Consider the following 14036-nt stretch of genomic DNA (forward strand, 5'->3'; position numbering starts at 1 on the left):
AATAAATATTCTTTTTTCTTTCTTTTTCAAAACCCTTTTAGTTGGGTTTTCATGATAAGTGGTATTAAGGAGTGAACTTAGAATATATGGGCTATGAGACACATTCTCTTGGCCTGATGAGATAGGAAGCCATAGTGGGAACAGTTAGGAGTGGGATGGGTGAAATGAATTTGTGTGAGGGGAATCCAAAACCATTTTGGAAGGTTAGCACAAAATCAAGGTACACTACAAGAATAAATCACAAAATCAATAGGTGGTCCCCTATCTCAAATATATAAAGAACTTTATAAAATCTAAATGGTCAATGAATATGAACAGTTTTTAGGTAAAAAAAATCAAAACAATTTATAATCATATGAAAAAATGCTCTAAATCATTATTGATGAGAGAAATGCAAATTAAAACTACGTTGAGATATCATTTTACACCTATTAGATAAGCTAAAATGATTGAAGGGAAAATCAGCAAATATTGGAAAAATTGGGACACAAATTCATTGTTGGTGGAATTGTGAACTGATTCAAACATTTTGGAGAGCAATCTAGAATTATGCCCAAAGAGTTATTAAACTGTGTATACCCTCTGACCCAGCAATACCACTATGAGTTTATTTCCAAAGATGACTAGGGAAAAAGGGAGAAGAACCTATATCTTCTAAAGATATTTAAAGTAGTTCTCTTTGTGGTGTCAAAAGAACCGGAAATTTTGAGGATGCCCACCAAGTGAGCAATGGCTGAACAGGCTGTGGTATATGATTGTGATGGAATACTACTGTGCTATAAGAAATTATGAGCTTGATGATCTTAGAAAAATATGAATAGATTTCCACAAAATAACAAAGAGCAAAATGAGAAAACCAACAGAATATTGTATATAGTAATAGCAATATTGTTTTAAGAACTTTGAGTGAATGAGTAATTTTGACTATTATAAATACCCAAATTAACTACAAAGGATATATGAAGGAAGAAGCTATCTGCATCCAGAGAAAGAACTGATAAATAGAAGTATGTAAGAATGATTTTACATATATACACATTTGTGTCTAATGGCAGCCATCTATAGGGCAGGGGGGAAGAGAGGGAAGAAAAAGAAAGAAAATTACATGATAACTTTATTATATATTTAAAAGGAATAGCGAGTTGTACATAATAGAGTTGCAGTTTCATGTGTAATCATCTTTTTAAAAATTCTGTGATGGAAATGTTTTATTCCACAAATTAAAAATAAAATAAATAAAAATTTAAAAAACAAACAAAAAAAATCAATAGGTATCAGCTTGGCTTATGATGTTATACAGGCAGAAGAAGAAAAGCAGATTTCAGCAGTGTATCTATGACTACTCCAAATCTTCGACGTAGTTTTAGTTCCTGAGCCCTAAGGATCAAGATGCTACGACTTTCTCCTGAAAGGAAGATTGAGCGCGATCTGGAGAACACACTACAGTTCAATGTGAACCGGGATGGTCCAGTTTACCTGAATCTGGATATTCATTCGTGGCTTGAGGTTTTCTGGAATGATGATAGTGTAACGCTCCCGTCCCGTGAGGCCAAGCCCATCAGCATTCTCCCCAGGGAGATATTCCAGAGGGATGACTCCCATCCCTACTAGGTTGCTGCGGTGAATTCGTTCATAACTCTCAGCTAGGATAGCTTTGATTCCCTGATGAGGAGGGAAAAAAATCTCGTATTTCATTTTTCTCCCCATCAAATACACAAGGACACAGAAAGCTTCTTACATAAACTGAACACTTTAAAATCATAACTTTCTTTAAAAACTTTTTTTTAATTGATTCCTTTTTTTTTTAAACAATAACTTCTTTTTTTGGGGGGAGAGGCAACTGGGGTTAAGTTACGTGCCCAGGGTCACATAGCTAGTAAGTGTCTGAGGATGGATTTGAACTCAGGTCTTCCTGACTCCAGGGCCAGCGCTCCATCCACTGTACCACCTAGCTGCCCCTCATGATAACTTTCCTACTTTTTCTTTATAACTAAGTGTCTGAGATCATTTTTGAACTCAGGTCTTCCTGACTGCAGGCCTAACATCTACTGTGCCATGTACATGTGAGACACGGCTTAAAATCACATGGTTTCTTGCTTCAAATATCTGTTTTCTACCCATTATATCATATTACTTCTTAAAAGTAAAAACTTGACTACTCAAGAGTCCTAGGGAAACTTTGATTTATTAAACAGACAGATATTCCAGCTCACTGAGGATTTACACTTCCACATTTTAACTGTCTTATAAAAATGAACATACTTTATAATGCGTTATACCCTTTGTCTCTTCATGTTAGTTGTGTATTAGCCAATACAGATTAGCTGCTTTGTGGCTAGGCATCAAGATTCCATTAGAATCCTTTCATAAGCAGAATTTTAAAAAGAGTAGGATTAAAGATAATTTGAAAAATGCACCCTTAAAGATAATTCACAAGTCATAAAACTCATCCTGTGCCAAGATAAGCACCTAGCACATTTTTTTTTTCTTTCAGGCATCTGTACATGAAAGAAATGTGGCTTGTGCAATTCCTTATCCTTTGGCTAATGAAAATGCTGCCCATGAGATTTATTCAATTCGATAAGCATTTATTTGTTATGCACTTTCTATGTGCTAGGTATAGTGCTAGTGAGATAAAAACAAAAACTGAAACGGTTTTTGCCCCCAGGGAGCTTATATGTTACTAGTGGGGTTGGGGGGTGGGGAGAGGCTCTGTCTGTCTGTCTATCTATCTATCTATAATACACATATACATACATGTATTAAAATCTTTTCATAAGCAGAATTTTACAAACAGCAGTTTTAAGGGTAAACCATTTATTATATATAGGGTTTGCATATATTATACACATATATTACAAAAGATACATAAAAAATAATTTTGGTTAGAGGTGGAGTGGCGGGGTAGGGAGTGGGTGCTAAAAAACTATGAGGATCAGGAAAGGCCTCATGTAATAGTTGCCCTTGCGCTGAACCTTGAAGGGATCCAGGCATTGCAAGAGATGAAGCTAATGAAGGAGAATGTCCTAGGCACGGAAACAGGCTACATAAAGGAATAGAAGGAGATGAGCATTATACACAAAGCAGAGTAAGTAGGCTGGTCTGGCTATAGTATATGAGAAATGGATTAATATGAAATAAATTTAGAAAGACAGGTAATAATGAAAGTGAATAACATTTTTATAGTGCTTAAAGTTTGCAAAGTACTTCATCTACAGATCACTTGATGTTCACAACTGCCTGAGGTAGGTGCTATATTATCCCTATTTTACAGATGAGTCTGAGTGAAGTTACCTGACTCACCCAGGGTCACAGGGGTCACAGACGCCAGATTGTGAAGGACTTTAAATGCCAAAGAGAGGGGTTTGTATTTTATCCTACAATCACTAGGGAAGCTTCTTCAATAGGGCAATGATATACTTACCCTTCTTCGCTTAAAATAAATGTCAGGCTTTTACTTTTTAAGCTTGCTTGTGTGGTTCCACACTTGATCTGAATCTACCATGTTGTGAAGTTTAAGTCTTTAAAGGTTTGTAGAACAAAATATCATGCCTGCCACGATTGTTTGAAGGGGGCTGCTACCCACATAGTTGTCTCATTTTTGTCTGCATGACTTACCAGCAGAAAAGGGCCCTTGGCTGCCCAGTCTCGGGAACTCCCAGATCCATACTCTTTTCCAGCTAGTACTATCAGAGGGATACCTGCCTTCTGGTAGCAATCAGCAGCATCAAATACATCAAGCTAAAAGAGAAAGGGAAAAAAAGTTTCTGAAAAACATTACTCAGGGCAGAGAGTACATACACTAATTTTCAGGGAACTCCCATGAAAATGGTAGAGGCGAGAGGTCTGCTATTAAGGCCGGGAAGACCTAAGGCATTTATATGTGTATGGACATGGATACGGACATGGACATAGATATGGATATGGATGAGTAAAAAAGCAGAGTCCCCTACCTACCCAACCCAAACAGGAGTTTAGCAGAAATTCTCAAGTATTCCTGTTGTGGATACATAACTCAACATAAAGTAGCCAAAAAATGTTTTGAAATGATCAAAAGCATCTTTCCTTCTACATAATCAAGGCCAAGGGCAGGAAAAAAAATACTGGCGTTTAGGAGTGAGAGAGGGACAGACAATATAATATTTTTCTCAAGGAGAACATGAAGTATTCTGTTTTGGGATTACACAAATGAGCCAGATTTAATCTGTGGTGATTAAACAATGAAGCAATTATTCTTACTGGCTTTGAAAACCACAAATAAAATCCCTTAAGAGAGAGACGGTGCTCTCTAAGAAAGAAATTAAATGAAGATGTTTGTCCAAGGTATCAACTAAGCTTTTTCACATCAGTATTTTGGGAGACTGATAGTCTGTGGTTACCTCATGCAGCATTACAGTAATCTAGGTATGATGCTGTGTTTTCAGATGGAAAGACAAAATGAGCACACACATCATTATAGAAACATTTTTATCTCTTGACTGCCAAAAAGATGATCCTATGATCAAATAAAGCCTGAATCTTTCCAAAGTCTATTTGGAATAATAAAGAAAAACAATTTCCCTAACATTTTCAAAGAAGTCTTTATGCCTTCCTTGAACATTAAGATTACATACACATTATTTACAAACACTGACATCTCATACGTTAAATGCTTTAAAATTTTTAAAAGTGCTTCCATAACCTTTCTCCTTTGCTTAATTCTCAGAACAATCCTTATTGAGATAGATGGTGTCATTTATTTATTCATTCACTCACAATCTAGCGTTACTACCAGGTCCTTCCATGCACTCTGCATTCCAACCAAACTGGACTACTCTTAGACCCCTGAGCACACCGAATTCAGTAGGTGGATGCTTAATAAATGTTTTATAAATAATTGATGCCTCTATATTTGAGATACTGTGTGTAACTCTGGTCATCACAATGAAAGAAAATAATGGCACCGGACATCAAAGATGAGAAATTTTTGTTATCACAAAGAACTGGAAACAGAAGTTCCTGTCAATCGGGGAATGGCTGAACAAATTACAGTAAACAAATAGAATAGAATTTTATTGTACCATAAGAAATAATGAAAGGGACAGGTTTAGGAGAAACCTGGGACGACTTGTATGAGTTGATGGAGGGTGAAGTTAACAAAACGAGGAGATCAGTTTATACAATAAACAATAAAAAACATTGTTTAGGCAGTCAACTGAATGAAATGAGAACTCTGATCATCACAATGACTAAAAACAATTCACAATGACTGATGATGATACCAGCAATATTTTTTCTCTTAAATAAGTGGCCTGGTTTTCAATCACATTTATAACATATGTTTGTGTACAATTTTAATGCATTTTCAATTATTCACTGTGGTGGTGTAATCGATAAAATGCTGGACTTGGGAGTCAGGAAAACCTGAATTCAGGCCAGCCTTGTCCACTTACTAGCTGTGTGATGCTGGGCAAATCACTTGACTGCTGTCTGCCTCAGTTTACTCATCTGTAAAATGGCGATACTAATGGGACCAACCACTTAGGACTGTTGTGAGGATCAATGAGATATTTTTAATGTGCTTTGGAAACCTTAAAGTGCTATATAAATGTTATCTAGCTATCTAACTAAAGTACACTGTAAAAGATACGGCCACACTTTGTTGATATTTCATTTGAATGACTACATACATGAGAAGATGATGTGAAATATTTGTAAAGCAATATAGTTATAAGTCAGACTAGAATGTCTCTGAATTAGTTATGAAATGCTATTGCTAGTTTGCTTTTAGGTCAAATTAATTTAAAATTATTAAACTTTCAAAACAAGAGATTTAAGCTAAAGAATCATCTTTACTTGTGACATGTATAAGTTATAGATTAATAATAATAACAATAATAATAGCTAGTATTTCTACAGCACCTACTATGTGCCAGGCATTATGCTAAGCACTTAACAAATATTTTCTCAATTGTTCCTCACAACAACCCTGGGTGATGGGTAATGTTATTATTCTCATTTGGCAAGTGAGGAAACTGAGGAAAACAGAGGTTAAGTGACTTGCCTAGGGTCACACAGCTAATTAGAATAACAATTATGACTGCAATCTAATCCATACGTGGTCTTGCTGGATATGGTTCCTTAATAAGTACACTCTCATTTCCTTTCATTTGACCTTCCCCCCAAAAGAGAAAAGAACACTTTCAAGTTAATTCTAGTTAATCACTGAGCTCCCATTTCATTAAATAAGCTGTTATTCCACTACAAAGGAATTCTGGGCTGGAGGATCTAATTCCAGGTCTATCATTAATTAACTGAGTGACCTTTTTTCAGCTTTATTTTTTAACCATCTATAAAACAGAGATGCTATGTATTAAAACTGTATCTCATTCTGGTCCCTCCTGATAACCTGCCCTCCCTTCTAGTCAGCATAGTAAGTTTATAAGTAGCCAGCATGAAGTAGCAATAGCAGAAAATCAGATTGCAAAGAAGAACATGGAAATCATGTACAAATCACGCCAAAGATCAAAGGAGCATAATTTACAAACTGTATCATATATCAACCAAAAATCACATCCTGGTAATATGTGCTGAGTCAGGGGAAGCCATCTAGGCTTTGCTGTCAGGGACTTTTAGTCTTATGATATGATACGCTCAGACAAATTCCAGACATCCCTGTAAGACCAGCAGAACATCAAATAGTGCTGATAATTTTAAGATGATGCAGACATGTTAACTTTTAAAGTTGTGATATTGTAATGAACTAACTCCAAGGTGGAGCAGATAAGAGTTAGTCTGTTCCCCTCTGAAACCCTATAAAAATGAGACCTCAAAATCCTTTCCCACCAAGCATTCTTCATCTCCACTGAGTTCATGTTGCTGAGTGCCCCCAACTTTAATCTATGGTGATTCTCTTTCCACCGCCCCATCCTCTTCCCCACGCCGTCTGCTTTCCTCTATTACCTCAAACCAATCCCCATGTCATCTGCCTCTGTATTCCTTTTCACCGTTTGTCTCTGTACTTGCTGTGCTGTTTGACCCCTTGTACGCCTTATTAAAGTGTGACTGCAATATCACTTCCCACTGATATTGTAGTTTTTACGAGCAAGTACCCAAAGAACTCGGTGTGCCCATCCCATTTTATAATTTCATAAATTATCAATTCATGTGGCCATCGAGGCTGAAAAGTCAACAAATTCAATTCAATACACACTTATGAAACACCAACTCTGTGTAAGGCACTGGGCTCACCTCTAGGAAGAAGATTAAAAACAATCTGCAGGGCTTACAATAAGAACAGAGCCAGGAAGACCTTGAAATTTTATGTATTTGATTTTCTGCATTTCCAAGAAGCAGTCAATTACTTTCACCAGATTGTCAAAGGCATTCATAACACACATAAAAGGGTAAGAACCTCTGCTCCAAGGCTGTAAGTTTCAGCATTGGTGCTGACCTACAATGTAGAGGGAGTTTCTTCATTGAGGTGATCCTTGTATCAATGAAACAACAGGTCTAGCTCCTATCCCATACTCAAGCTCCTCTGCTGCATCCCTGTGGTGTGGAAATGGGCCTGAGCTCTAGGGGGCCTCGTAGAACACTGTCATTAGACCAATTTCTCTACTTGGAACTCTTCAAAAAGCTTCACATGTGGTGTCTACAACAGACTTTATCCACCACTGCCTGGGGTCAGCCTAAGTATCACTAGTGAGGAGGCCACCAGCTAATTAATCTTTTGGCTGTAAATGATGAAAAAATAGAAAATGGCCCTCAGTTCCATCTGGGCATCTCCCTTCCGTTTATACATCAATAATGGCAAAGTGAGAGAGGAGGATGCTAAGAATCACATCATTAATTTAAATACTGGTCCTCTTAACTTACATCAATGACAAAAAGAAGGTTCACAAATTCTCTTTGGAGGAGGGATATAGTAGGGAAGGAATGTGGTACAGTGGTAAGATCATTTTCCTGGGTCAAAGGACCCGGGTTGAAGTCCTAACTTCGATGCTTACTACCTGTGTCACGTCAGACAAATCAACTTAACCTGTAGAAACCTCAGTTTTCTCCTCTGTAAAACAATGGGACTGTTTCCCAGTACTTGGCAAATAGTTTGTACTTAATAAATGTTTTCCCATTCATTTGTCTTCTATATTCTCTGTCACCTAAATCAGTTTGTAAAATATCAGTAAACTCTTCAGTTGGACAAAAAATAAAATAAAATGAAGGGGCTGACCTCAAGAGCCTCTGAGGTCCCTCCCTAGCAGCTCTAGGTCTATGAGCTCATGAACTGGTGTTGTTGGTTTCACTGGGCACTAAAAGGCAACCAGAAAAGCCATTTCGTGGGAGTCACTTGGCCACCTTGCCTTGAAGTGTTCACAACGAGGAAAGTCAAGCACATGAGAATTGTTGCTTAGGTGCCAACATCTACTGCAGAGAATGATGTAGAAAAATGTTATAGAGAACGTAACAACATTCTACAAAAAAAGTCAAGTACTATACATACGGGAGTTTTGTAAATATGCTATTTGTGACATATAGTGGGGGATGTACTGGAAGCTCCATGGAGAGGAAACTCCCTCTAACAATGACAGCTAACATTTATGGAGTACATTTCACAGTTGTACATAGTATTCTCATTTGAGCCTTACAAAAACTTTGTGAAATAAGTGCTATTATTATCCCCACTGTAGAAATGAGGAAACAGGCTGAGAAAGGTTAAGCAACTTGTCCAAGGTCACACACCTATTAAACGTCTGGGGCAAGATTCAAATTCAGGTGATCCTGACCGCAATTCCAGAACTCTATGTACTATGTTACCAAGTTTAAACATTCATCATTCATCAAGATTAAACTAAAAAGAAAATATCCATTTAAGACACTAAGTATCATTGTATTATAGATATAGAACTGTAAGGGACCCTACGGGACATCTATCTAAGTCTAGGGATTCTTAACCTTTTCTGAGTCACAGACCCCTGTGGCATTCTGGTGAAACCCATCAACCTCTTCTCAGAATAATGATTTTAGATGTATAAAATAAAACAGATAGTATTAAAAAAGAAAACAAAGGGGCAGCTAGGTGGCACAGTGAATAGAGCAGCAGCCCTTGAGTCAGGAGGGCCTGAGTTCAAATCTGGCCTCAGACACTTGATACTTACTAGCTGTGTGACCCTGGGCAAGTCACTTAACCCCGACTGTCTAGCCAAAAAAAAGAAAAAAGAAAAAAGAAAATGAAAACAAATTATACTGAAACACAACTAATAAAATATTTTTTAAAATAAATTTTAAGAAAATTTGCAAGATAATTTTGTTGTATATTTGAAAGGAATAGCAAGTTGTGTTTAGTAGATTTGCAGTTTCAAGTACAATCATCTTTTTTTATTGTACTTTGCTATGAAAATTCTTGTTTTATTCCATAAACATGTATTAATGTAAAAAAAAAGAGAAAATCCCCAAATTCATGGACTCCAGGTTAAGAACCTCTGGTCTAGTCCAAACTCCAGGTTAAGTCTCCTGCTCAAATATTTGTCAGAGGTGAGTTTTGAAGCCAGGTCCTCTGATTTCCCAGGCAGTACCCTTTCCTATGCAATGTTGACTACTGAGTATACTCTGAAAAGCCCTATTTCAAGGCAGAAAGGAAGAGGATACTCACAGTTTCACCAGAAGGCAGATGTATGGTCTGTGGTGCTTGTTTATTCAAAAATTTGTTTAGCAAGCGAATGTTGGCAAATGTTCCTCGAGCCATGACGGCATCATTGCCTCTTCGGGAACCATAGGAGTTGAACTCTCTGGGAGTCAAACTAATAAGAAAACAAACAAATTAAAACAGAAAAATTGAGGGAGCTTATTTTCCTGAAAGTGAGCAAAAGCTTCATTTAATATCCACATTCAAAGAAAGAACTATGGAATTTGAATGAAGATCAAAGCATAACTATTTGCTAATTTTTTTTCTCTTCTGTTGAGTTTCGTTTCCTCTTTCTGATGGTTCCTCCTATTGGTTCTAATTCTTACTTACAACATCACTAATGTGAAAATATGTTTAATGGGAATGTATATGTATAGCCTATATCAGATTGTGCGCCATCTTCGGGAGGGTGGTGGGGAGGAAGGGGGAGAAAAATTTTAAACTCAAAAGCATATAGAAGTGACTGTTGATAAATCAAAATAAAAAAAAGAGATGGAATGTCTTGAAGAATATCTCTATGCTAGGACATACCATCTTAAGACACAAGATAAAGAATTATTTGCTAAGATGAAAGAAATAACCTAATAAAGAAGGCAGGAAGAAACTGACCAAGAGTGATGACTTTTATAGCCATAGTAACTCAGGAATTCAATTCAACAGGCGTTTTATGATCTATTGTGTGCAAGACGCAGAGATGAGAGATAGAATTCCATTTATTGGAAAGCTAGCCAGACAGTTTAGCTGAAATGGAAAGGATGTTTAGAAGATATTTAAGTATATATGGGAGTTGGATTTTAGTGGGTTTTATATCCCATAACTTTGCTGAAGTTAGGAAGTGTATCGATTAATTATTAGTTGACTCTCTAGGTAAATCATCATATCACCTGCAGTATTTTTTTTTCCTTACTGACTTGCTTTAATTGTCAGACTGAGGAATTTGAATTTTATCCTAGAGGCAAGAAGGAACCACTGAAAATTTCTGAGTAGGAGAGAATTGATATGATCAGATCTGTGTTTCATCAATTTGGTAGCTAGATGGAAGATGGATTAGAGAATAGAGAAACATCAGTGAAGTAATGGATTTTGAAGCAATGCAGTATATACCAGTAGACTGGGGAAATGCTGTAGGAATAGTTAATCCAGATTTCTGCAAAGCACTAATAAATGTTCACTGAACCAAACTGAGGTTATTTGACAGAATGTCTCATTATATCCTTCTAGTCAAGGTAGCAGAATATGAACTATAAGACTGGTAGAGTGAATCTGAGGGTGATTAAGCAATGATACTCAAACACAGGTCATTAATGGATTAATGTGCCTCTAGTGATTTACTATAAGGTCTGTACTTGGCTCTCTCTTTCAATAACGTTAGGATTTTAAGTGACAACTTGGATGAACAAAAAAGTCTTCTTTATCAAATCTGCAGGTGACAGATATCTGGGAGGGAGAGCTGATAAAATGAATCACATAAATCAGGTAAAGAAAAAGAGTGATATATCACTTCAACTCAGAAGCCTTGGGTTTGAATTCTGACTTTGCTACTTTCAATTGACCCTGATTAAATCACAAACTTTTAGACTCAATTTCTCCTAACTATAAAATGAGAGGTTGTGAAAGTTGATCTTATGGTGCCTTAAAACTCTAAATCCTATTATCCTATGAAGTAAGACACTAAACTTGAAAAGTCATAGAAATGGAGAGATGGAATGGAATGAGATTTCTATCACTGGAGAGATGATCCACATAGAGGAGATTACACTTTTTGGAAAAGGTTCTAGTTCAACCCCCTTCATTTTTCATTTTATAAAAGACAAAACAGGTCCAGACAGGCAAAGTGATTTGCCCAAGGTGGAAGAGCTATGATTTGAACTCAGATCCTCTGTGTCCAGCTTTAAGGTATTTTTCTGCCTCACCACACTGAAGTGATTAGGTTGGAATACATTATCTCAAAAGTCCCTTCCAACTCTAAAATTATGATCCTTTCTCAACTGAATAAGCATTAAGTGCCTGTTTCGTCTTGTATATATGCACAAGATTTAAACATACTAAATAATATGTCATTTCTCCAGCTAGAGGGTAGAGTCTACATATCATACATTTTAAAATATTCTTTTTTTTTTTTGGCTAAACAATGGGGTTAAGTGGCTTGCCCAGAGTCACACAGCTAGTAAGTGTCAAGTGTCTGAGGCCAGATTTGAACTCTGGTCCTCCTGATTCCAAGGCCGGAGCTCTATCCACTGCGCCACCTAGCTGCCCCTAAAAATATTCTTAAACAATAATAATATAATAACATATATACCCTTTCTCTGCCTCAGTTTCCTCATTGTAAAATGAGTATTAGATGATCTCCAAGGTCCCTTCCATCTCTCAATATATAACTCTATGATCATCTGATTCTTATAACCCACTGAGGTTAAGTCCTACAGGCATTATTATTTCCATTTTATGATTTAGGAAACAGAGGAGGAGGCACTTCACTTGTTCAAGGTAAGAATTTAAGATAGGATACAAACTTAGGTCTTCCTGACTACAAATCCAGTACATTTTGCACTAAAATCACACTTGAATAATGAGCACATGGTAGATATTCAATAAATATTTAAGTGATTGATTTTCATAGATAGGGTACCCATCATTTGATTAATCTATCTGGAGATTTTAACCAATTTCTGAATTGATGTGAGTAGGTGCAAGAAATTGCTCAAGTTGTAACTTTTAAAACTTTCAAAGAAGATAAAGCCCTTGTGTTTCTGGATAAGGGTCTTTTGGTGTATTCCTACTTTTTCTCCACAGATATAGTGTATTGCAATTGGATAAATGGAGTTTTATGATACTTGTGTATCTAACATTTTATATATGTGTGTATACATATATATAAATGTACATATATATTGTTTTCCCATTTGATTGTAAAATCTAGGAGGATAAAGAAAACACATATTTCTTTGTATTCCCTCAACGTATAATGCATATAGTTGGCACTCAATAAATACTAGTCATATTAAGTCCACTACCAGAGTAGAAAATAAGAATGTGCAGTACAATTGGATATTCCATAAGATGGGACTGCTGCAATGAAACTGTATTGTTAAGGGTAATGTACTGCGATTCTGAATAACCAATTTCTACTTTTCTATACATTTATCCCTTAACACAGAATTTTAGCAGATAATCCCTGAATGTACCAAGTTAACTTTGGAATGGCCAGTGAGTCTAGTAGATAGATAAAAGCTGTTTTTTTCCCCCCAATACAGGCCAGAACAGAGACACTGTTGACGATCAATACTAACTCAACAAATTAATTCAGATTTCTAGACCTTTAATATGGAGAAGCACCTATTTAGAGTTCTATTTGACCATGTGGCCAAAAACAAATACTCAGAGAACAGTCAACTTCCATGATGAATGTAAAACCCAAATATTTTCTCCTTATTAAACAAGGTCTTTGTGCTACCATCAATAAAGTAGATTGTGTGTTTTAAATGTTTAATTTCATCAGATATCATTATTCTAATTTCTATCCATCAAAATTACTGGAAAAATTTCCAAAAGAAAAAATAACATCAAATCTCAATACCTTTTTACTAGGTTACATCCACTGGTATGAGCTTAGATACAACTCTTAACATGTAGGTTAAGGACTGAGAAATGAAATCGACTGATAATTCTTCCCCAAATCTAATTTTAGTAGAGTTATCACTTTCTCCCCTATAAAAACTTTTTTTACTAAAGCTGATTAGAACATCTTGACAGTTATATATTTACCTTCTTTCCTTTGGTCATTTCTGTGGCAGAAATACAAACCAATTGAAAAAAAAAAATACCCAAAAGATGGGCAAGAAAAGAATCAAGGGACCTGGTTTATACAAAAAATTGAATAAGTTAAAATCTCCTGAACAATGAAGCACTGATAATATAATTTCCAAAGGCTACATCAGTCATTTGCTCCAACAAGTAAAAGCAATATCTTTTTAATGAGGGGGAGGGGAGGGCAGGGAAGGGAACATACTTGGCAGTAGTGGTATGGTGGAACCCTAAGATGAGCTTCAGATGCTAGATATATAAGGTAATACAGGAAAGGGTGGGTGGTTCTGCTGTCTTTCCTTGGCTAATTTCTAGGTAACATAAGCTGGTTTGGGAGGAATGAGGAATAGCAGCAGAGCAAAGTAAAAAGGAAGTTAGTTCATTTGTTGAGAAGTGTCAGCATTACAGCTACTCCTTAGTTGACAGGATCACAGAATCATTGGATTTGAGAATTAAATGAGACCAGGCAGTCAAAGAAAGAAGAGTTGATTTCTAAAGCACAAAGTTCTGTGAACCAACAAGGAGGAGATTATCAATGCATTGTTAAATTCACTGAATGAGAAGTAGCATG

At 36.3% G+C, this 14036-nt stretch overlaps 1 protein-coding gene across 2 annotated transcripts in view; it reads right to left on the reverse strand.

The window, feature by feature from the left end:
• ACO1 (aconitase 1) overlaps positions 1-14036 on the reverse strand; it is a 93792-nt gene that overhangs the window by 2519 nt on the left and 77237 nt on the right. For both annotated transcript variants that reach the window (XM_027839369.1, XM_027839370.1), the window contains 3 exons: positions 9629-9776; positions 3619-3741; positions 1477-1662 (listed from right to left, as the gene is read on the reverse strand). In XM_027839369.1, the coding sequence (XP_027695170.1) occupies positions 1477-1662; positions 3619-3741; positions 9629-9776 (457 nt within the window). The remainder of the gene's footprint in view (positions 1-1476; positions 1663-3618; positions 3742-9628; positions 9777-14036) is intronic.

This window comes from Vombatus ursinus, unplaced genomic scaffold, assembly GCF_900497805.2.
Source record: "Vombatus ursinus unplaced genomic scaffold, bare-nosed wombat genome assembly UNPS02014832.1, whole genome shotgun sequence".
Lineage (NCBI taxonomy): Eukaryota > Metazoa > Chordata > Mammalia > Diprotodontia > Vombatidae > Vombatus > Vombatus ursinus.